The sequence below is a fragment of the Agelaius phoeniceus genome, chromosome 5 (genome assembly GCF_051311805.1).
Source record: "Agelaius phoeniceus isolate bAgePho1 chromosome 5, bAgePho1.hap1, whole genome shotgun sequence".
In the NCBI taxonomy this organism is placed as follows: Eukaryota; Metazoa; Chordata; class Aves; order Passeriformes; family Icteridae; genus Agelaius; species Agelaius phoeniceus.
This window is the reverse complement of record NC_135269.1, coordinates 6,646,377-6,669,546: the sequence shown is the minus strand read 5'-3', so window position 1 is coordinate 6,669,546 and position 23,170 is coordinate 6,646,377. Positions and strand designations below refer to the sequence as shown.

Here is a 23,170-nt window from a genome sequence, read left to right as displayed (position 1 = left end):
TCACAGTGCTGGGAAGTATCCTGCCACTGTTACTTTTGACAGGGCTGAGGTGGAGCTTGTAATCCTACTCAGTTGAATAATTTTCTTCTCAGATCTGCACAGTGGATCAAATATTCATATTTTCCTTCAGGTGTGGGGCCCCCACTGTGCCTGGCTGGTTGTTTCAGGCATGTAAGAAGTGAATATTACTGAAATCAAGGTCTGACTTGCAAATGAACACGTGTGTGTAATTACCACAGCTATGGAAGGCAGAAATACAGTGTGAATATATCTAAATTGCCAATGAGGAAATTCTACACCACCATTTTTTAATCTACCTGAATCTCTTGAGGTTGTGGAAAGGACATATTCCTGTCCTACATGGGTGTTAGTTCACCTGTTTGACAAAGGTATTTTCACAGATGCATGAGTGGTAGAGATGTCCAATCCTAACCTCTGATTTTGATGAACCCACCAAAGAGAACTTTTCATCTACAAAATGAGGATGCTTTTGCTTTCACGATTTCACTTAGTGAAAGTCAGAATTGAAAAGGAAATTGTAGTTCTGGTGACTTACTAGTTGATTTTATCCTGAGCTGAAACGAAATGTTGAATCATCAAGCTTTTCACAAAGCAAGAAGGTCAGACTAATATTTTGGCTTGGAAGTGTTGGAACATGTTCTCCTGACCCTCTTTGAATGAAACAATGTTTTGACCTTCTACTGCTCAAACACTGTGTTTTAGTTGGACCTAAATCTAAACATTTTGAGGTATGATAATTGCATCTTCCTATGGTCTTTGTACACTTCCTCAGACTTGGACTGTGGGCTTTGCTTGCTTGGATTTCCCAAAAGCTTGAGTTTCACAGTCAGATTGTCTCTCCTGTGGAATTGAACCTCATGAAAATCCAGCAAGATCATTCAGCACAGCAGAAAGAGGAGGCCCCCAAAGCCCCACAAGTGCCACAAATGTGACTGAAAACCAAGGTGTTCAGTTCAGTTTGGGCTTGGAACAACACAGTGTAATTTCAGTTTTCATCAAAAAAACATGATAAAACATTCAGCAAAACCTTTCTGCAAGGAAATGTTTTCCAGTGAGAAATCACTGACAGAAAATTTAGAATCTGCTCAAATACTTGTCCTGTCACTGCATCAGCATGTTCTGAAGATTTTTTTGGTATGAAGATATGTTTTGTGCATATATAGTTTAGAAGTGTTGTGAATAATATTTTTGATCAGATTTCGCGCTGCAAAATGAGTTCACCAGTGTCAGTAGGAGATGCTTGTTCACTCCTCATTGAGGAAAAATGTTGGATCAGTATACATCTTAAAATCCATGCAGAAGATGTTATTTTTAAAACTTGGGAAGAGAAATTTCTGGGAGTTTTCTTTGTTTGGTTGGTTGGGTTTTTTTTAATGGGAGGGGACTTTCAATATGCTTCTGATGTCTTGTTTAGTGTTGTACAGTTCATACTTGTTTCACTTCATACAGCTTGCTCATATCCCCTAAAAGCAGTGTGTCTTGTCCAGATTGTAAAAATAATACAAAATTACTTCACTTAAGAACTGAGTAGCAATCCAGCTAGCAATGTGAAATTGATTGAATTGATTGAATATTGGTCATGTGCTGTGTAAGATCAGTAGTCATTGAGCATTGACTTCAGACATCTTTGAACTGCTTGAGTTTATGTAGTCATACAAGGAGAACCAGGCATATCTCAAGCAAATCTTCAGTTAAAGTTCTTTACATTACTATGCATTCAAATAAGATACATTTCTAAAAGGCTTTTGCTGGGTTTATTCTGTCAGTGCTAATTTTATTTATTTTCTTACCATGATCATTATAATAGAAAATCTAACTCGTTTATTTTTTCCTCAGAAAATTGCCTTCATGGTAGCACTAGGACTGGTTACAACAGAACATTTGGAAGGTAAGGTGGCATATGTTGATTTACAGTTCAGTTTTTGAGTGAAATCTTTTCTGTTGGCTTCTCTGCCAGAGCACATTACTGAGGATTGTGTTCAGATGGCTTTTGAAACTCTCCAGAGAAGGAGATTCCACAGCCTCTCTGGGCAATCTGTTCAGAGTTCTGTTACCCTTCTGGAAAAGAAGTTCTTCCTCATGTTCAGGATGAACTTCCTAGGCATCAGTTTCTGCACATTGCCTCTTGTCCTGTTGCTGGGCACCATGGAGCACAGCCCAGCCCGTGCTCTGATCCCTGCCTGCAGATATTTGTACACATCAACAAGATTCCCTCTCAGTTTTTCCTTTTCTTGTTTTTTTCATGCCCTCTGAAGGGCATGAAAACTGAAAAAGGAAAATGAAAAAATGAGATGCAGGGTTACCTTTGCACAGTTGTGCCTTTCAGACTCACAGCAGTGGGAGACCTTAGCTCTGCCTCCCACCCCATGGCAAAGCTCAAGGGGCACGAGGACTGGCCCTGCAGCCACCAGCCTGCTTGGCACAGGCTGGGATTTGGACCCACTCAGTCATCATGGTCCTTTAAAAGATGTGAAGACCTGGGAGAAACAGTGAAATAAAAATCCTGCAAAGGCTCTGATTGCCACTGATCTGGTTGATGGATCTGTGAGGTTCAAAGATGTTTGCCCAGATATGCATCAAGTGCCCTCTGCTCTCTCCCATGTGAGACGGACTTTCACTTTTTGAGTGGATTGTCTGTCACCTCTAGAGTTCCACAAAATAATATGTAAAATAGCAGTGAATATCTGGCATTTGTTTCATAAGATTTTACTTACTTAAGACTACATCTCACAAAGAATTCCTGCCCTCCCTTTTCCCCACTTAGCCAAAAACTTAAACTTCCCATCAAATCCAGTGTTTGCCTGAGAGCATCTAGCATGTCTTCTCAGGCTCCTGCATATGACTTCAAACAAATATTGCACGTAAGCTAAAATCAGCACCGCATCCTTTTCAGTTTCCTTCTCCAACCTTCCAAAAATAGCTTGCAAAAGTTAGCAGATTTGTATCTTTCTTTGCCTCAGCTTTGTTGTTCTGAAATTAGAGATGAAAGGGGGGGAAAAAGAGTTTGTTTAGCAAATTTGCCAGTGGCATGAGACAAGTTGGGGTGGCAGAATAGTTCTCATGGGCAGAGATGATGCAGGTGTTTTGAAGAAAAGATCTGCAGCCTGATGGTTTTAGTTACAAGATCAGCTACAACGAGGTGGTGTGATTCCACCAGTAAAAGGAGAGAAAACTGGTATCTGTGTCAGCTGACAGTGATTCTTGATCACAAAAAGTGTTAATGGCAATTGATATTTACCACCCATCCCATGGACCATATTAAACAAAATACTTAGGAATTTCCAGTGCCCTGAGTTTAAGTTTTATGTGCTTTAGGCTTAGGAGCATGCTTAGCTACCTCGCTGTCTCAAGGTATCTACATTTTTACCTTGAATTCTTTTTACTAAGATTTCCAGTTCTTTGGTTTTAAGACAAGCTGTGAATTAGTGAGAAAATATATCTGAATTGTAGTGTCTCCTCAGTATATGCAGCAGGTTTCCTGTGGGTCTTGTTTCTATTTTTCAGTGTTTTTCCTCTTTAAATCTGCATTTAAAAAAATAATTTAATGTCCCAGTGACTGAGAATTTGAAAGCAGTTTAAAGAAATTTTAAGCCTTCATAATTTTTAATCCCTTAATGGTCATGGATTGAAATGGAAATCAAAAAGCTACAACAATTTGGGGAGAAGATTTATAATCCAAAAGTGCAAATGATAATTAGTTCTTGTTTTCTTTGTCTAAGGAAAACAGGACAACATTTGAAATTATGCAGAAATACAAATTATGCTTACAACAGAGATAACTTAATTTTGAATAATTCTATACCCTTGGATTTTATTGAAACTAATTGTTTGTGTGGATTTATTGCTTATGTTCAAAATGCCAGCAGTGCTCTTCTCTGTTCTATGCCAAGTGTGGAGATGCTCATTTTAAACCAAACTGCTACAACACCCACCATGCAGAATCAATTCTTGAAGACAAATTCACATTTTATATTTCTACTAGCATTAAATAAATGATTCCAGCCAAGAGCTATTTACTATGGAAAGGGTATTTCTTCATCAGAATTGGTGATTACAACTGTCAGAGATTTCCTTATAGCTTTCACATGCTGAAGGTTATTATTTTACTGTGTCATGTTTACAGTTAGCAGTCATTGCTATTTATCAGAAAGCAGTGGTCATTACACAGTTCAGTTTATTTAAAAACTTCTAATTATTTTTCAATTTCACATTTTCGGAATTTAACTCTATCAAGATTGGATCATTAAAAGCTTATTCATTTAGTATCTCTAATTCACAGTGTTACAGTTTTTCTTAATTTTATTCATTAATTTTCTGGTGAAGGGCTTGCTCCAAGTCCATATGTATTTCTCTATCCACCTAAAAGCCTTTTCACCTGACCTCCACACAAGCATTCCCTGCCTGGGGAAAGAGCTCTATTCTGCAGAGCCTTTTTACCAGGCATCTTTACCAGTAAATGAACACAGCTGCTTCCACTGACTGACAGGCTGCAAGGTGCAGCTTTCACTGAAGAAAAATTGCCATCACAGGCTTCATAGGATGACCATGCAGAATGTTGATTGGTGAAGGCAGCAGCAGCTCACTGGAGTTTGGCCTCCAACATAAATCTATCTTTAAATTAATTCATCTTTGTCAAATGTATTACAGTTTAATTTTTCCTGTTTGGTTTCTATTTTTTAATTGATAAGCTAAGGAATAAGATAGCTTAATTGTGTGATACAGTGCATAGTTGTAACCTACTGAATCATTTTCTCTAGGCTATTAGAAACACCTTTTAGCATTACAATTTTGTAAAAAAATTGTAGAAAGCAAAATTTTATAGAAGGACCTTTAGTTCAGGTCACTCTAAGAATGCATATCTTGGTCCATCTAGATTACTGAAATATTTATGATTTCATCAATTGAAACAAATTTAATTTAACTTTATTGCATCCTGTTCTGAAAAGAACGCAATACTTTTTTAGCAGAAGTAACAAGTAACAAAAGATAGCACACACCAGTGTATGCTTTTGCTCTGTCTGGGTGTAATTATTGACAGAACCACTCCTTGTGTACATAGATGCATTTGTGTCCACTAAGGAAGTGCTCTCCCTCCCTGATGGTATTGTACATCTCGAGATGTTTCCTTCACTACTCTCTCTCTCTTCTTTTCCATCTATTCCCACTGCTATTACTTTTTGTCCCAGCCAGCTCTTATCTCTGTACCATAGCAATGCCTCTTCCAAACCTGCATTCCGACTATCTGCCATATGTGTGAGTCAGACACCACCAGATATTTTCTGTTGCCTTGGTGAGAGCATGTACCAAAGAAATTTTCTCTTTAACTTGGGACCAAGAAGGACAGAGATCAACAGATCCAGCACTGTCCATTTATGGGATGCTTGGCCCAGTTACATACCAAGAAAACTCTGCTGCATTGAATTCTTTGTTTCTTTTTCTGGGCCATTGAAAGTCCCAGTCTTCTATCCCTGTGACCACTTCTGGAAGACCAAGCCTGCCCTAACTCCAGTTTTTTCTCTGCACTGCCATGGCAGTGCTGAGATGCTGAAGCCCTGAATTCAAGGGTCCTGATAAGGGTCCTGAACCTGGCTGCAGGAGCCACAGCTCCAGCTCACACTGCTGAGGCCATGGAAAAGAGTCAGCTGAGGACCAATTCCTGTTTTATGGCTGCACCAAGGTTCCTCAGTTGTGACATCTCTGTTACCTTTGGGCATTGAGAGCTTTTTCCCTCAGAAGATCTGGCACTGACATCAAGAACAACATTTCTCTTTTGTGTCTTTGAGAGGCCACTGCATGTAGCACTCACCCTGCTGCTGAGGCACGATTCCCTTTAGATGCTTTCAGAGAGCCTGGGAGCTTCAGGATGGATATTTCAGCATAGACACATGAGCATTTCATGGGAAATATTTTCACAGTAGAACAGAACGGTTTCCCAGACAAGATCCTGTGTTCTGGAGTCTTCATAGCCTGAATGATGTTAATGTGATGTTACAGTGGTTACAGCCAAAGCACCTATCTCACATCCTAGTGCAGCTTCAGATCACACATTTCTTGGGGGTGAGATTCTGTGCAGCCCCTTGAGTCACATGGCAGCTTGTGACTGTGCTCTTTGAAGTGCCCTAGGAGAAGACACCTTCTGAACATGGGAGATGACATGTCCCTGTGCCATAGGAAAACCCAGCTACTCTCCTGTTTTCCTTGTCCATCTAGTTTCCTTCTGATGCATCCATCACTCCAAGCACAGCAGCTTAGCCAATACTCTTTCGTGAAGGGAAAGTTTTAAATCCATTCTTGTAAGTTTTAAATCCAACTTGGAAGTTAAGCCAGTACAAAACCCATATAAAGTGTTGGCCTCATCTCCAGGGACACCATGTCCAAGACATGACCAAAAATACTGACACCCTGTTCATAGCAATGCTTCAAATGGTATATGGGAATGATCAACACTGGAAAAGGGTGCTGGAAACCAGAACTAAGTACTGGGGATCCAGTTCCCAAGTATATAAACACCCTGAAAGCTCACCTGTATGTTAATGTTGGATTACAGGTGGGGGATCTTGCTCAATACCCTGAAGGGCATTTTCTGAGTGCGTTCTGAGATTGACCTCCTCAGCTCAGATATTGAGGAAAGACACCAGACCTCCTGCATAATCAGATGGTGTCCTGAGTATCTACTGGGTGGGCTGCAGGGCCTCTGGGCTGAAGAACATGCTCCTGCCAGTTCCTCTCCTTCTGAGATAGAGCAAGACAGAGCAAAGGTATCACCACCATGGGGACATTTAGAATACCCTCTGGTACCTCAGCACCAAGTCTAAAATTTACCTTACAATATTCACACAGGAAATATTTTGGAATAGAGCACACACTTCATGTCATGGGATGGATGCTGTGGCTCTCCTTACTAAAGTGTGTCTGGGGTTTATAATCAAACTAACAGGCTCTAAAAGACATGCTTGTAATAATCTCAGCATTCTGAACTGACGTCAAGAGCTGCAGAAAGAAATTCCATGTGATGTAAATGGAATCCTGGCTCAGATCAAAGTACATTAAACCTACAGATTTCTGTGGCTGAGTAATCTGCTCCATCTCTCTGTGTTTACAGAGTTGTGCACATGGCTGGTGGTTGCTACATACAGTCCTCAGCATGTGTCATCTTCAATAGGTGTCACCATTTAGTGGAAGGGAGTTGTGGAAGTTTAGTGGAAGGAATATAATGGGCTGCAGTCAGTCCAAAGAGCCCATCTGTGTGCTGGTGTTTGCAGGGACACAAACACGCACATATGACTCATAATGACATTTTGCAAACTCAGGATTATGAAGGTGTGTTCTGGGTGGATAAATCATCACACCCTGGTTAGAACTGAATCCAGCTGTGCCATTTCAACTCTGCTTTTCCTGACCTCCATGGAGGAGAGTACTCTGAGGGCTCTCTGATGATGCTTGCTGAATATGTGTCTGAAGAGATCATAATAAAATTCTTGTAGGGCAGCAGAAGTCTACCTTGAAGGAAGAAAAAAATAAAAAATGCCTGTGAATATCACAAGGAAAAGCTTATTAATGTCAAACCTTGAACTGCAGCAAATATCAATGCTGATGCAACCCAGTTATACTTTAGAAACTGAAACAGAACACAAAGCTCAAGGGGCTGTGTGGGTAAGATCATCTTGCTTAGCAAGTTATATCTACATTTTTCCCTGATAAATGAGAAATACACAGTTCATGTTCCTTTCCATGGTTACAGAAATCCAGAGCAAGCGTCAGGAAAGAAAGAGAAGAAGCACAGCAAATCCAGCCTACAGTGGACTCTTGGAAACAGAGGTACTTTATCATTCACTTTTTTTACCACAGTTCTATTTCATGTCAATAAAAGGTCTAAGTGTGTTTTGCTACAAAAATATATATGAATGTAGAACCACAGCTACTTGTAAAGAGATCTTGATGTAGAAAAGAAAGAAAATATCTCAGTGGCTAAACAACAGGTTTTCACCACACAACATCACTTGCTCCAAACTAGAATTCATCTTAGTTTTAATAAAGTCCAAGAGAACTAAATTAATGCAGGACCTAATTACTCTTTTATCTACAAAGGCAGTCCCTTTAGATCATGTGCATTGCTATTTCTCTTTTCTTATGTGCCAAATTAATAGTAATCATCATCATCATCATCATCATCATCACTTTTTTTAATTTGTGGCATTCATAAAAGGGGTGTGTTGGTTTAAGAATCAGTGTGGTCGGCAGAGGGTATAGAAGTCTGCATAATAAATATAACAATGCATTATTAAAAGAAAAATGCTCTGGATAATCTCTGGTCCTGTGTAATATTGGATTGCAAACTTGGTGTAAAAGCAGCATATAAATAGGCTTAACTTTTTCTGGATTTTTTTCTTTGTTTCTAAACAAACATATATGCGTTTATTCAGCTAATTAAAATTTCACATTTAAAATTTCAGCACAGTTTGGGTTTACTGTCTGAACTTTCTACTGGGATGAAACTCAATTGCAGCTAGCTTTCCATTTAAGCAAGGCCTCTCTGTGTTCTGAGTCCTCTAAGACTAAAGAAAGTGATTGTTGTTTATTTAGGCATAAGTGATGCAGAATTTCTGGTGTGCCAGTATTTCAGATTTCTGTCTTTGCTGGCAGATAGCAAACAGATGAGACTAAGAAGAAACACACTGCTGCAGTCAAACTGCTGAGTTGCTTGATTGTTCTTTTTTTGAAAGCACTGGAGATTTTTATACTCCAGAGCAGCTCTGGGCACTTGAGTTCCTCAGAATTCCTCAACTATTTTTTTTTCAGTGCAAATACTGATGCCCATAAGTGCAGTATTTAACACAGTAGGAACTTTAGCCTTGCTAGCATGAAATCTGTAGCTCTTTAGATGTTTTTGTCCTGATTATTAAAATACCTGCAGCAGAGTTTTGTGGCTGTAGCCAGGTTGGTGTTTATGACAAACTCTATTGCCTTGGAGAGGTGGAAGAGAAGATGGCCCAGGTCTACTGCACCCCTAGTTCATATTTCTCATCATATCTATTCTCAAAAGCATATGCTTGAAGGAAGGATGGCATGGACAAAGAAATGTCTGTGAAAGACTCCTGTGGCTGATCAGCTGTGTCCTCATTAGGAGCTGTCATTAAGTACTGACCATGGGGAATGTCATTCAAGTAAAATGGAGGCAGATGTTTTTTCTCTAATCAATTAGCTGCTCAGACTGGTTTGCTAATCAGGGAGTTGAGGTATTGGTGGCATTTCAGGCATTTTGATGCAGTTTAATTTAGTCTACTGAATGATCTTTAATTCATGATTGTTTAAATTGAAGTTGCCTATAAATTAGACCTTTTATTTGCCCACACCCCTCAAAATGGCAGGAGTTCAGCATTCATAGTGGTGATATTAACTTTGACTGCAAAAATGTGATCATGGTCTTATGTCTTCACTTGAATGGTGTGCTTTTTCTTCTCAAAGCTTTTTTCTTTAAAAAAATGAGATACCATTTTATTTTCATAGCCTCAGTAGCCTTTTTTTCATAGGAAATGGTTACATTTTGGGCTGGTTATTTTTTGAAGAAAGAAACATCTATTCAAAGTTCATTAACAGACTGGCAGGCACCCGTCTATAAGAGAATAGTTTGTTCACCACAGAATAAAAAATTTAGTAGCAAAACCCCTCTAATTTTCTTCCAAGCTGAATCTAACAACACATAAAGGAGGAAAATTGTGCTGTCTCCAGTACAATACTTGTACTGCTGTACAAGTATTGGGTGTCTCAGAGGAACAATTTGGGGTTGTCCAGACTATTAATGAAGCCTGGCTTGCTATTGACCACAACTTGTGCCATCAGACAATGCTGGCCATGGGCTGTGTTAGATGAATTAAACATCTCAGACAGGTTTGCAGTGCTCTCTGTTTGTAAGTTTGGTGAGCTCAGCAGACTGAAATTACTGCCAGCTCCTCAAAGTCCTGCACAGTCACTTCTGAAAGGGAAATATTTTGCTTAGGCCCTCACTTGTTGCTTGCAAATGCAGTATGTTCCTCTGAACTGTAGGCAGGTGTCACAAAGGTAGTAGTGGTTTTCCTGCTGGTGAGAAATCCATCGCCATTTCTATATATGCAAATAAAAATAGGCATCTATAAATGCAAATAAAAATGTCATCTCACAGCAACAATTTTCCCTTATGGATGTTGCTGGGCTTGGAGTTAGTTTTGCTGTAGTCTTGCTCTTACCAGCCCATGTGACATATCCTGCAACCCCACCAATAACATTCACAATTTGTATTTCTCACTTCTTAATAAAATCCAATACACAATAAACTGCTCTGTGAGAAACTTGTTAGAAAGGTAAATTATGAAATTATGCAACTGTTTGACTGACTGTGTCAGTGGTCTCTAAGAAGCTTTTGGAGAGCTGGTTAGGTATGAGGTAAGCCCATGGAGACTGATAATGTGAAATGTAAGAGACAAGCAGAGCACTGCAATGACATGGGGGTTGGTTTCTTTTCCCTTGTAGAGGAAACGCCTTGCATCGAATTATTTGAATAACCCCTTGTTCCTTTCAACAAGAGGTAAGCATATTTTTAAATGAATGTACTACTCTCATAATGATGTGTTAAAAATTTATTAATAGGATTTCCTATAAGTTACTGTTAGGATACCACAGGGCATTACTTTGTGTAATGTCGCTGTGTTTTTTAATATGGAGTGAAAAGTGTTTTCCTGCAAAAACAATGGAAAGGTAAGGCTAAAGGTCACAGTTTTGTAGAAATGGATCCAAAACCTCTGCAATCAGTGGAAAATCTGATCTCTGGCACTGTTTTGGTTTGAAAAGACAGGTATCTGCTAAGGAAGGCAGGAACCTCCCTTGAAATAGAGAATGTAAACCCCCTTGCTCTGAATTATTATAATATTGAAATTAAAGGGCTCTCAGGCAAAGATATAGCAGTAGGAATGACAGTTTTTTATTAGGGGAAAAAAATAGAAATGCAAAACAACACTGACAGAGTCAGAATAGGCCCTGACACCCTGTGGGCTAGGGTGGTGGCAGCAGTGCCATTAAATGGTGGCTGCAGCCCTCCTGCAGTGACAGGGGTGGTTCTGTTGCAGCAGGGATCCTGTAGAAGGCTTAGTTTTCTTCTGAAGGTCCAGTGATGCTGTAGGGGGGCCTGGTCTTCTGGGAACCTAGTGGAAAAGAAAGTTGCTCCTCTGGGAATCCTGTGGAAAAGGCTGATTGTGATGTTCTAAATCTCAGATTATATCCAGGTAGAAATTTTTGGCTCCTCCCCCTGTGCAGAGCATCTCATAATGGGATTGTGTAATTTTTATTAGTTATGCAGTGAGACTCAATGGCTCATTAACAGATGATATTTCTTGGAGGGAGGATTGATTGTACGGGAGATAAAGCAAACTGGCCCACCTGGTTTTAGTGGTTGGCCCAATTAACAGAAGGTAACTCTAACAGATGGCAATAGATTACACACTCCCAGACACATCTTGCAACCTAAGACAGGCACTTTAAGCACCATGCAGTGAGAGAACTGATTGAAGAAAGTAGTGTTGCCAACCCCAAGTACTTAAAAATACATATTAAAAAAAAATTACTGTTTTAGGCTTTTCATTTGCCTCTTCCCACCGGCTTTAAGAAACTGCTCTCCATCCTCAAGCATCAGAAATTTCTCCCAAATTTTGCTTCAGTAACAAGGGTTGAGAGCCGGTTTTTCTAATTCCAAGAGGTAGAGTCATAAATCTAGACCTGATGACCTTCAAGATGCCTTCCAGTCTTGTACTTATAAGAACTTCATATCTGAAATTTAATAGTAAATGCCTTGAGAATTAAGGACTCAGAGGAGCCATTTGGGGATGCTGATGATTTGTTCATGGGAAGAAGCACATTTCAGGAAAAAATGTGCAACACAGAGAAGACAATGAGTTGGGAATGAGAGGTGGGACACAGGGAATGTTGAGTACAGTTTACTTCTTCAGACAAGATCCATGTACTGTTTTAAGGAATAAAGTGAGAAACTTTCTTCCTTAAAATAGTACAAATCAGTAAAGAAATTTGATTCAGTCCTTGCCCTTATTTTGTCTTTATAACTTTTTCTCTACTAAGTTGCATTAGAGGTAAGGGAAGAGAGACCTTTATCCAAGTTAAATATTATTTCAGTATTAGGAGCATTTGCAGGGGTAATTATAATTGAGACATGAAGTTTTGACAGTTTTTCAGTGTTTGCTTGATCTCCCTGTCAAGTGTCATGTTTAGTGCTTGAGATTCACCTTTCTGCCTCTGCCTTGACTTCCTGCACCACAGGAGCACCAACTGAAAGGCAGCAGTGCTTCTCTCTGCCTTCAAAAATTCACATGCCAGATACAGACACTTGGCCTACTTACCACATGCATTACTCTACTCACCTCTAATGCATTGGCTCTCAGAGGACAGCAGAGGTTATTACAGTAAGCAGCTATGATGACATGCCTCTTAGCAGGAAGCCAGGCTCATGTGAGCCCCACTGGAAAGAATATTATTCCTGGCTCAGTTTTATATTCAAAATTAAAATTGCGATAGATTGTTTGTCTTATCATAGCACTTGTTTTCCCCGTGTAAACACATGTGAGAAATCAGGACAGAATGGCATTGTTAGCAAGTTGTGCCTCCAGCCCCTGGGTGGGTTTAAGTTAGGTTTTGATATCTCTGACCTTCCTTTCATTACATGTTTCTCATTATATTTGCAAAGAAGTGGGCAAGTGACAGACATCTACTGTTGCAGCTATCTCAGCTTCCTGAAAATCAGCAACCTCTCTCCTTAATCATTAATTCCTCTTTGAGTCCTGTATCTTTGGTTTTTCCAGAATCCAGAACACCTGCTGGAGTTCTGCATATTCTGAGAATGTTGAGATGGACTTCTTTATAGCAGAATTCCTCACCTCTGCAAGGATATTTTTGGCACCAGCTCTGTTTTTCTGGATGCTGTGCAGGCACTGAGCAGAAGGCAGGTGCTGTCCCAGATTGCTTGGCTCTGCAGTGATGCAGTTCTCCAGCTTCAGTGCAGAGATGGCTGCCCTTCTCTTTTAAAATGCTCCTTTAAAAATATTGTCTTCAGTTTAATTTTTTAGCAACTAGAAGAGGGAAGTGGACATGTTTTAAGTTTAAAACTTTGTAGCAAAAGTGAGCTGAAAAGACAAACAAACTAGAAAAAAAAATCCCCACAATGTCCAGGAAACAACTGTCATGTCTGCATATACAGAAGAGGACAATTCTTGTAAATTTTGATCAAAATGTTAATTGATCAGGATTGATTTAAATGAAAATGTCTTTTCTGAAATGAGGTCACATCCCCTGACATGTATCATTTGTACAAAAGATTCATCAATTATCAAGCCTCTGTTGATCTGAATAGCATTTATATCCCCTGAGTAATCATGGTGTCATACAGTGGTGGACCCTTGTGTGTGTATTTTTGGATGTGAAGTAACATCTACACATTTTATTAGTCTGTGATTATTTATGGACATCATTGCCAAAGTATACTAGAATTCTTGGGAAAAGTAGAGAAATTTATGGAAGAAAAAAATCTATCAGAGGCTGCTAAATGCAAAAATGAAGATGCAAGCTCAGCATTAGGGAAGCCATAAACTGCCAGCATTGGAAGGATGCTTCTGTAATTAGTGTTTGCCTTGTTCCTGCACTCTGCAGGAGTGGTATCAGTTTGGTTGCCTCCACTTTAATCCAAAGAAATCCCTGTCCATGAAGTGTTTTTCAGTGGGACAGTGTGCTCCAGCCCCTTGAAGGACCCCAAGTGAATAGCTGGATCCATGCCAGGGCCATATTAGGCTGGATATCAGGAAAAGGTTCTTCCCCCAGAGGGTGGTGGGGCATTGAACAGGGGTCAGGTCACAGCCCCAAGGCTGCCAGAGCTCCAGGAGACTTTGGACAATGTTCTCAGGCCAAGGGTGGGATTTTTGGGGTGTCTGTGCAGGGCCAGAGGCTGGACTCAATGATCCTGATGGTACCTTCCAGCTTAGGACATTCTGTGATTCTATGAAATCAGCAGCAGAAATTGCAACACACTGTGCAGTTTCCATAAAGCTCTTAATTTTTTCTGGCTTCTTATTTTTGGACCAAAGTGTGTTGAATTCCACAATTTATTTTTTTTATGGAAGACTTGGCCTGCTTTCCAGTGAGCTCTCTTGGTTCTTGTTCCTATCAAGTTGTGAATACAATCAGTACAGACTCAGTTCATCCAAAGGTCACTGGTGTTCTGGGTGGGAGTAGTCTCATGAGAAGGACTTGGTGATACCCTCAGGCTCACTCCTACAGGAGCTGACCATTTTGTCCAGGAACCAGCTCAACATTTAAATCTGTGTTTAACAAGTAGTTGGAGGCACCCATTTCATACTCCACATTAAGTGCATTGCTGGTTCAGGGCCAGCCTTTTCAACACCCAGCATGCTGTGGTCCTTCAGGAAAACTTTTTGACTGGCATGTAGAGAGGAGCTCTGCAGGAAAATTTCTGAAATTTCCAAATACTATAAGCCTTTAGCATCAGACCTTTGGACATGGGATACCTGCCATGTACATTTTTAAATCTCAAATGCTAACTTCACTGCTTGCTGTTCCATTCTTTACTGCCTGCATGAATTTTGGCAATGTCCTGATCTCCTATGCCACATCTTGATTAAAATTACTCCCACAGCTGAGAACTAGCAATTTCTGCAGCAATGTATTTTCCACTGATCTGTTTTCTGCCCTTCTTTTGCATGCTAGCAAATGAGGATTCATTCTGGAAGGTATGTGTGGCAAAGTTTGTGTATTAGCAGGTATCTTTCTCATCACTGTGTATTCAGTGCTTGCCTCTGATTATTGTAGTCACTCTCAAGGTACCTAATTGCAGTATTCTCTTCTCCCACTTAACTAAACCTTTGAGTCCCTAAGCTGGAATTTTAAAGAGATGAACTCTTGGGCTTTCACATGCAAGGCTTGAGTTTAGTCCCTTTGTTGACTCCACTGATTGAGAAATTGCTAGACCAGATTTATGAGTTAAATGAAAATTTGGTAAGAAAAATGAGTAACCATTCTACTTCATAAAGATTAAATCTCCTTACATTGGGCTTAAAATTAAGATTCTTTGAGCAGGTAGTTTATAAAGAGTAATATTTTGGAGAGTGATTTTTTGACAGGACTGGTTTAGAATTCAGGATATAAACTTGACTAAAACTGCTGTGAAACTTTTTAATTACTATTCCAAAAAATGAAAGCACGCTTTTGGAATTGAAAAACATAAAATCACTATTCTACTTCCTAGAAAAGCAGTAGGAAGTTTTTTATTTTTTGTAATGATTCACAAGGCATGAGAGTTTCAGAATCAGTGTCTCCTTTATTAAAAAGAGTAATTAATGTTGCCACCAGATTAGCATAGCAATCTACTACACGACATTGTAACTTTGTTGATGAGTCTCAGTTCATGTTGTGCATTGCTTCAGACAAAGCACTAATCAGTCTTGTTGGAGAAAGATTGTCAGAGCAAGTCTGAGCAGAGACCAATTAGTGCCAGGGAGAAAGAGGCCAGAGGAGCTCACAAAAGAGGGTTTGTAGCCCAAGGCTTTGCTCCAGCCTCCTGTTTCCCCAGCTGCCCTTTGAGGCAGTGGGAATGAAACATGGAACTGTGCTTCTTCCCCAGAATCCTTTTCCTTTATGCTTCCCTCTGCTTTGGGCATCACAGACAAGTGATCCCCACATTAACTGACCCACGACAGAGCCATGCATGGGGATACATGTGTGTTGTAGTAACACACTGGCAATGAAAAAAGTGAAATAATTCCTATGTCACAATAATTCCTATATCACTGGCTATATTAGTTGACTTTCTCCTGTGTTTGATTAGTTGGGTTTTATGTTTCAATTTCTGTAACTTGCTTCTGGGTCATTTGTTGTTTGTATTTCTTGCTATCATATATCTATTATTTCTGTCTTCTGTGTCTGTCAGGGTCCTTTTGACAATTAGATTTCGTGTTTGAAGGAGCCTGTCTGCTGCAGTAGAGGCTTTGAATGCTGTGTAGAGAGAAGTTCTCAATGGATTGACTTTACCCAGGGCACCCTTCTCTTGCAGAACGAGATCCATCACGATGAGCACTGCACTGCTTGCAAGCGTGGAGTTAACTTGCAGCCCTGTGGCACATGTCCCAGAGCATATCACCTCAACTGCTTGGACCCACCCCTCAAAACTGCCCCCAAAGGGCTCTGGGTCTGCCCAAAGTGCCAACAGAAGGTAAGCTACATGGAGCATGGTGTACCAAGAAGGGAAAATGGCGAGACACCTCAGATTTGTGTACCCCTGAATAAGTCTAACCTATGGTCATAACTCAGTGGACTACATTAGATAAAGAAGTGCTGAGAGGCTTTTAGTGCAGTTTGCAGTATTATTTTTGGTATTTTTCACCATCCTAGAGTTAGAACATACAGGGAGTGCTGTAGCTTGCCTGTAATTGCTAAGAATTGTCCTCTTAAAAATATCTCTTCAGCTCCTTTGTTTACAGTGACACCACCATCATGTAGCCAGACAAAAGAATGTAAATCTTAGAGATGAGGGAGGCAGTGTCAGAAGGCACTGTTCACTAGTGGATCTGAAAGGTGTGAGGAGAAAACTTCCTTTTCTTTAAATCACATTTGTTACACACAACTGTTCATCATGTGAGATATGCTAAACTGTCTAGTTGCTGTGAATAATGTTGATAGCACAAGTAAGAAAAAAATTATTAAAACACTAAAGTGTAGATTCTGTGCCACAGAGTTCCCTGTGCTTAGCCTTGAGATCACTTTTATGTTCCGAGACAAGGATCCAAGTTCTGGTCCTGCCAAACTGTAAGGCTGGAGCAAACATTAGTGTGTGGGGTTTTTTTGGAATCCTAACCATTTATTGTTTCTTGGGCTTATAGGTTTTAAAGAAAGATGACAATGTGCCATGGACTGGAACTCTGGCTATTGTTCACTCCTATGTTACTCATAAAACAGGTAGGGATTAACTCAGCCTCTGACAAGGGATTCCCTGCTCATGATAGCAGTGCTGTTTGAGTCCTTAGCTGAAATATCAAATAGAGTTACAATGCTGCCAGGTCTGATGGTGGAGGTCATAGGACCATGAGTGACTGGGCAGGGCAGACTTTTTCTGTCCCCTTCCCCTTGGTCTGCTCCTTTGCTCCCTTCTCTCTGAAAGGAAGTTGAGAGTGATCTCTCAGGAACTTCACTCTGCTGGAGGAAGCTGTCATCAAAGTGGTGCCTTCCCTGAACAGTGCTGAAAACAGGATTTTGAGGCAGAATCATTGTGAGGCAGAGTCAGGCTAAGCAGAGCCATGCAATTGGGTGTGGACACAATGCCAGGCTAGTGTCCCTGACCCCACAGCAACCCCAGCTTCTCATTGTCTCAGTGTTAGGGGGTATGGCAGCCACTTGAGTCGTATGCTGTGTGACAGCTCTGCACTGAGCATTGTTCTTTTTTAATTCCCTGTTGCACTCTTACAACAGGCTGTTTGGGGCACTAGATCATATTTGTAAGGACCTTTAGGGAGGTCTGGCACACTTATAATTGTGCTTTTCTGCCAGGGTCACTAACTATTGCCATTCCAAGGGGCTGGCCTCTTCCTAAATACCACTCACCTCCTTCTTGGAGACCTTCAGGATCACATGAAGTCTAGGGATTAATTTTAATTCACCTTAAAGGTGCACTGTACGTTTTGGGTTGTCCTCCTTTGTGCTAACCATTGACATGGACACATGCACAGAATCCCAGAACCACTGAGGTTGGAAAAGCCCCACAAGTTCATGGAGTCCAAGCTGTAACAGATCCCACCTTGTCAACCAGCCCAGAGCACTGAGTGCCATGTCCAGTGGTTCCATGGACACCTCCAGGGACGAGGACTCCACCACCTCCCTAGGCAGCCCCTTCCAATGCCCGACCACCCTTTTAGTGAAGAAATGCCTGCAAGCAGAAACTCCAGATTTCTTTGGCTGTACCTGCTGACAAAAGGCTAATGAGACCTTAAACTCACCATGCAAAATACCTGCTTCTGCTTTCTGTCCTCAAGTGCACACCACATCCTTTTCTTAACCTCTGCATCCTTAATCTTATTGTTCCACAGTCAAAGAAGAAGAGAAGAGGAAGTTATTAAAGAGAAGCAGTGAGCTGAAGAGTGAGCACAGACAGTTGGAAGAAAAAGATCGACTTCTCAACAGTGCAGTGAAGGTAGGACACCTGATGGGGACTCACAGCCTCCTGAAGAGATGTTTATAAAGAATTTAAGCCCAAAAAAGTTGTATTTTGTGGCTAGAAAATGATTCAAGCTCCCAAGCAATAGATTTTCAAGTGTGAATGTGTTTCTCTCTGAGGAAGCATGTGTGCATTTTCTTTATGCACGAAGGTAAGCCACTCTGGCAGGCAGAGGAGGAGCAATCACTTGAATTTCTGAGACAAACAAAACTCCACAGGTAGCCATGGCTGCCTTCCTTGTAGTTGCATCCATAGCTCTGAGGTACCCAATGACTTCAAGGCACTTCCATCTTCTAGGGGAAAAGTTTGGTCACAAGTGTGTCCTCCAGTGGTAGCTGCTTGTTCATTAACTCAAACCTCTTGATATTAAGTAGAAATAACCATCTTTACTGAATGTTGTAGCATTTTTCCATGACTGGACATGGACTATTTTGTCTCTCCAAACTCATTTCAAAGCTAAATGTTGTCTGGGGGTGTCTTACACACACATTGTGCTATGAGGAGCTGAATTCAAAGCCCAATTCCTACCCCTCATGGCTGAAGGAACTCTCTGGGGCTACTTCCATCCTGAGAGGCAGCTGTTAGTTTGCAGGGCAGCCTCAGTAAACATTTGACACTTCCTTACCCTGGAAAAATCCAAGTGGCAGCTGCAGGAGTAACTGCTCACAGCTTGTTTTACCATTGCAGTTATCCAGAGGGGCACGTTAAAATATTTATCATGTAAAGCAGAGTGGAAGGAAAAGCAAATACTTATTAGAAGACATCACTGTATATTCCCTGTACATGTGTGCAACACTAATGGAACCACATGTGTGTGTAATAGGTAGGGGAGTGCAGTGGGCTGAGGAATTTGGAAAAAGAAAAGCTGTCAGCTATCAGGTCTTTGTCATGGCTGTCAAAATCAGTGAGATTTCTACCTAAGCAGAATCAGGTTCTTCCAGTGGGCAACACTGTCTTATTTAAATTGTAATACCAGCCAATGATTATATTTATTGGAAATGTATCCACTTGAAAGAAGAAAATAAATTAAAGGTGTCCCACACAGAGCAATTTCATTCTGACATTTTAACAGAGATTTATATGAAGAAGAACACTCTCATACACCCACAGCTGCAATGGTAAAAACAGAACATAATTTATCTTTCATCTGAAATTTCATCTCTCTAAACCAACCTCTGAGCAGCTCCACACAGTTGCTTTCCAAACAGGTTGTTCTTCAAGTGAGCTTTTCCCAATTCCCCAGGACTGGAGAATCCTCACCCTTGGCAGTCTGGACCATAGCCAAAGGGAAGCAATCTGCAGACAAGTAATCAGTCTGGTCAGAGCCCTGGGTCACTGGGAGAAAGAAAACAGGTCTCAGGTCTAGAGACCACTGTCCCCTTCCATCTTGGAGACAGACTCAGGGTGTGGGTCTGTCCCTCACTGAAGAGTGGGGTGCTGGATGCAGCAGTCCATGGTTGGGGTGAGAAAGGAGAATTACTGATTCTTCCTGCCTCTTCTTGGAGAAATGGAGGATTTGGGATGCCTTTGTTTAGCTCCTGCTCTCGTGCCCATTTGCATGGAGGTTTTTATTTCAAAAGATCATGGGGAGAAATTTGGCCACCCTGGGGGATGAAAGCTTTCTTGTGACTGCTCTGGTGTAACAGTTGTGTCTTGGAGCAAAGTTTTCTGCTGGAAAAATATTGATATCATGTTCAGTGAGATTAATGTGTCTTCACAGTGCCTATTCCCTGGAATGTGTGGCACATATGAAATGCGTCCTGGTGAGCATTTATCAGGGTCCTTTGGTAAGAGTGAGAGACCTGAGTGGCGCCTTCTGTTTTTCAGTAACACAGCTCTTGCACTCATGTGGAGTGCAGAAGGTGCTCCTGCCAGGCTGTCTACAGGATGGAGTCAGAAACATCCTCCAAATGCATTTGGCCTGGGAAGGATATTGCTCCCTCAGACAGCTGCTGCAGTGTGTGCAGCACTGCTGATTGCTCCATTTGTTAAGCTGTGGTTTTGCTTTCCCCAAAGGAGAACATACTTCATTTGAGCAGAATGTGCACCCAAGGCACCCAAGGATGTTTGAAGAGATGTTTGACACCACTTTGAATGTATTCTCAGTCTTTCCTTCTCTCTCCTCTTCTCTTTATTTGACAGAAATGCTTAGAGCTAAAAACCAGCCTGATAGCCCAGCAGAAAGGGACTCAGTCATCACTGGAACGTCTCAAAACCCTCATTAGACTGATACAAAACGAGCAGATGATTCAGGTTACCATGACTACCACCACCACCACCTCCCTGCTCTCCATCCCCTGGATCAAACCCTCTGCTGCCTCTGCTGCCATGCACAAAGCTCTGCAGCCATCACAGGGCAACAACTGACAGGAGGCGGCTGCGCGAGGAGCGGCGACACAAGGAACTTTATGCACAAGAGCAGAGGAGAGATGGAACTGGAACACAGGACAGAAGGAGCAATCTCAGTTTTGATACACTTAGAGACTTGCAGGCCAGGCAGCCCAGTTTGTAGGTCACTGTGGCAGCACATTCCCACAGGGCAGGTTGTGCTGCACTTTTGTATTTGCCAAGAACCTTCAGTGCTTATGACATTTTGTTTTGTTATGTTGGCCTTAATGGATTTATGACTGAGGGTGAACCAGAGGAGCATGGCTGATAGAGGAAGCAGGAGAGCCTTTGGCAGACAGGCTTTCTGTTCCAAGGGGAGAGGAGTTAGTGAGGGATTAGAGAAGTAGTTGGGCTGAAAGCTATGGGGGGGAATCAGTGAGATAACCAGAAACTGAGCTACTTAGCACTTGACATGGATGTCAGAGGAACAAGTTTGGCCCCATTGGTTCAAGTGACCTGGATGTGGGGTCTTTGTGACCAGAACAGCATCACGGACACTCACAGAGCCTTGGAAACAAAAGATCTTTTTTTTCCGTATTATTAGACTTGAGAATTGCAGATATTTAAATAAAGAAACTGTATGAAGTTAGCATTTCTAGTAAAATATTGAAGTATTTTCATGCTGATGCATCTGTATATGCGTTCCAAAATATTTAAAAAATACGACTGTAAAACTCCTTTTGCAGGTCCTTTTTACTTATTTTGCTATCAGTGTATTTTTCTCATGGAGTTTTTGTGCAAGGTTTAGCATCAACCATAACAGTGGATACCTTTGACAGTTTGGGTTTCATTTTTTAAAGTGATTATTTTGTGGTTTTCTGTCTTTTTGTTCATTTTGGATTCTTTTTTTAAACAAAAAAAGCAAATAAATATTCTGGGTTTTGTTTCTTGTCAGTACAGATAATATGCCAAAAAAAATAACCTTTTTGTACTGCATTTTTAAAGATATGCAACATGATTTTTTTTGTTGTTGTTGTTTTTTTTTTTGTTTGGGGTTTTTTGGGCTTTTTTTTTGTTGTTGCCTTGGGTTTTTTTGGTTGGTGGGTTGGTTGGTTGGGGTTTTTTGTAGAAATATCTGCTGAAATGGTACAGGGAAAAAAAAAAAACTGCCTCAAGGGGTTGTTTCTTACACTGGAGACTCGGAGACAAGACTTCTGTGGGAGGGACAGGGCATGGAAAATTAAAAAGGTTTGGGATTATTTTGTTTTTGGAAACTTGATTCCTTTTTAACATTTTGTTGGATTTTAGCATGTTTGGGAAGCGTTAAGCATTAGCCTGAGAGAATCCCAGTGCACCTGCCTGTTTACTAGCTGGTCTTCCTGATATTCTGCAAGGTGCTGCCTGGGAAGGTGCTGATGGACACCCTGCTTTTCTCAGCTCCCGCTCCCCTGTGCCACTGTCTCTGTCCCTGTGAGTTCTCCATCAATTAGCACAAACAGGTAATTATGGAAAGCCACCAGAGCAGGACACAAGGCTGGTCCCTCACATCAGCATATCACGTGGTGCCGAATAGCCTTTTTTGTTTTTCATTTTAAAAAATGAACACACGAGGGACTGGCTTTTTCTGTTGCCCAGAAAGCACAAGGTCCCTTCAACCATTTTCACAACTCCGGGAGAAACTGTGCAGTACTATACAAATCTATTTTAATACACAACTCTCGATTGAACAAGATTTTTATATTCTTTTATTGATGAATAGAGTGAACTAAGTAAAACACAGTTGTTATACATTGGTTAATGTATGCAATTATGCATTCTGAGTGGCTTGCAATGTAGATGTTTTCAGGTTTCATAATTTTTTTTTTTCCTTCTCAGACAAATAAAAAAATAAAGGAAAATTGTAGAAGGTTGAATATGTGAAGAATTTCTGAAAAACTGTCTTCAACTGTTAAAAGTAGTTATTTTGAAAAGGGGGCTGTCCAGTGGATAGTGTGCATAGAAAAAAAAAAAAAAAGAAGTGTTTGTCTTAAATATGCCAATGTAGTTTTACTTCTTTATGATGCATTAAACTTGACTGAGAATTTCCTGGCATTGTTGTGGTGGTCTCTGCTGCCCAGGGCCTGTTGAGGGATCCCCTCCCTGGCCAGACTCTCCTGGGGTGGGGAGGGGGAAAGAAATTTCTCCACCACTGTGTTCCATTTTCAAACTCAAGCCCTGCAAGAATGAGTACAATATTTTCTGCTTGCTTTCTGTCAGGAAGGTGGCCTCTTCCTTGAGGCCACTGTGTCTCCCAGGCAGAGGCACCCTGTGCAGTCCCTTGATTAGCTTCCCATCTCCTGGAATAATTGCCAGTCCACCAGACCCCTGGGCTTTCCTTTCACACCTGCACTCTCAGGTGTTCTTCAAATGTGTGGTGACCCTATTTTGTAAAGTAATTTATAAATCACTTTGTAGTAAAGAAACAGGGAAAGAGGGCCCTAACAGGGTTTGGCTGGTTTGTGGCTGGTGGGAGGGATGGAACTTCTTCCCAATAAAATTAATCAAATTAAAGCAGAACACTGTCACAGCTGC

The 23,170-nt window shown here is 40.9% G+C and overlaps 1 protein-coding gene across 4 annotated transcripts in view; it reads left to right on the top strand.

Annotated features, from left to right (window-relative positions):
• The window catches only part of PHF21B (PHD finger protein 21B), a 143,453-nt gene extending 120,763 nt beyond the window's left edge, over positions 1-22,690 (top strand). For all 4 annotated transcript variants that reach the window (XM_077178231.1, XM_077178232.1, XM_077178230.1 and 1 more), the window contains 8 exons: positions 1,858-1,909; positions 7,763-7,839; positions 10,528-10,582; positions 14,776-14,798; positions 16,118-16,276; positions 16,944-17,019; positions 18,144-18,247; positions 20,414-22,690. In XM_077178231.1, coding sequence (XP_077034346.1) covers positions 1,858-1,909; positions 7,763-7,839; positions 10,528-10,582; positions 14,776-14,798; positions 16,118-16,276; positions 16,944-17,019; positions 18,144-18,247; positions 20,414-20,638 — 771 coding nt within the window. In that variant the 3' untranslated portion in view covers positions 20,639-22,690. The remainder of the gene's footprint in view (positions 1-1,857; positions 1,910-7,762; positions 7,840-10,527; positions 10,583-14,775; positions 14,799-16,117; positions 16,277-16,943; positions 17,020-18,143; positions 18,248-20,413) is intronic.
• The last annotated feature ends 480 nt before the right edge of the window (positions 22,691-23,170 follow it).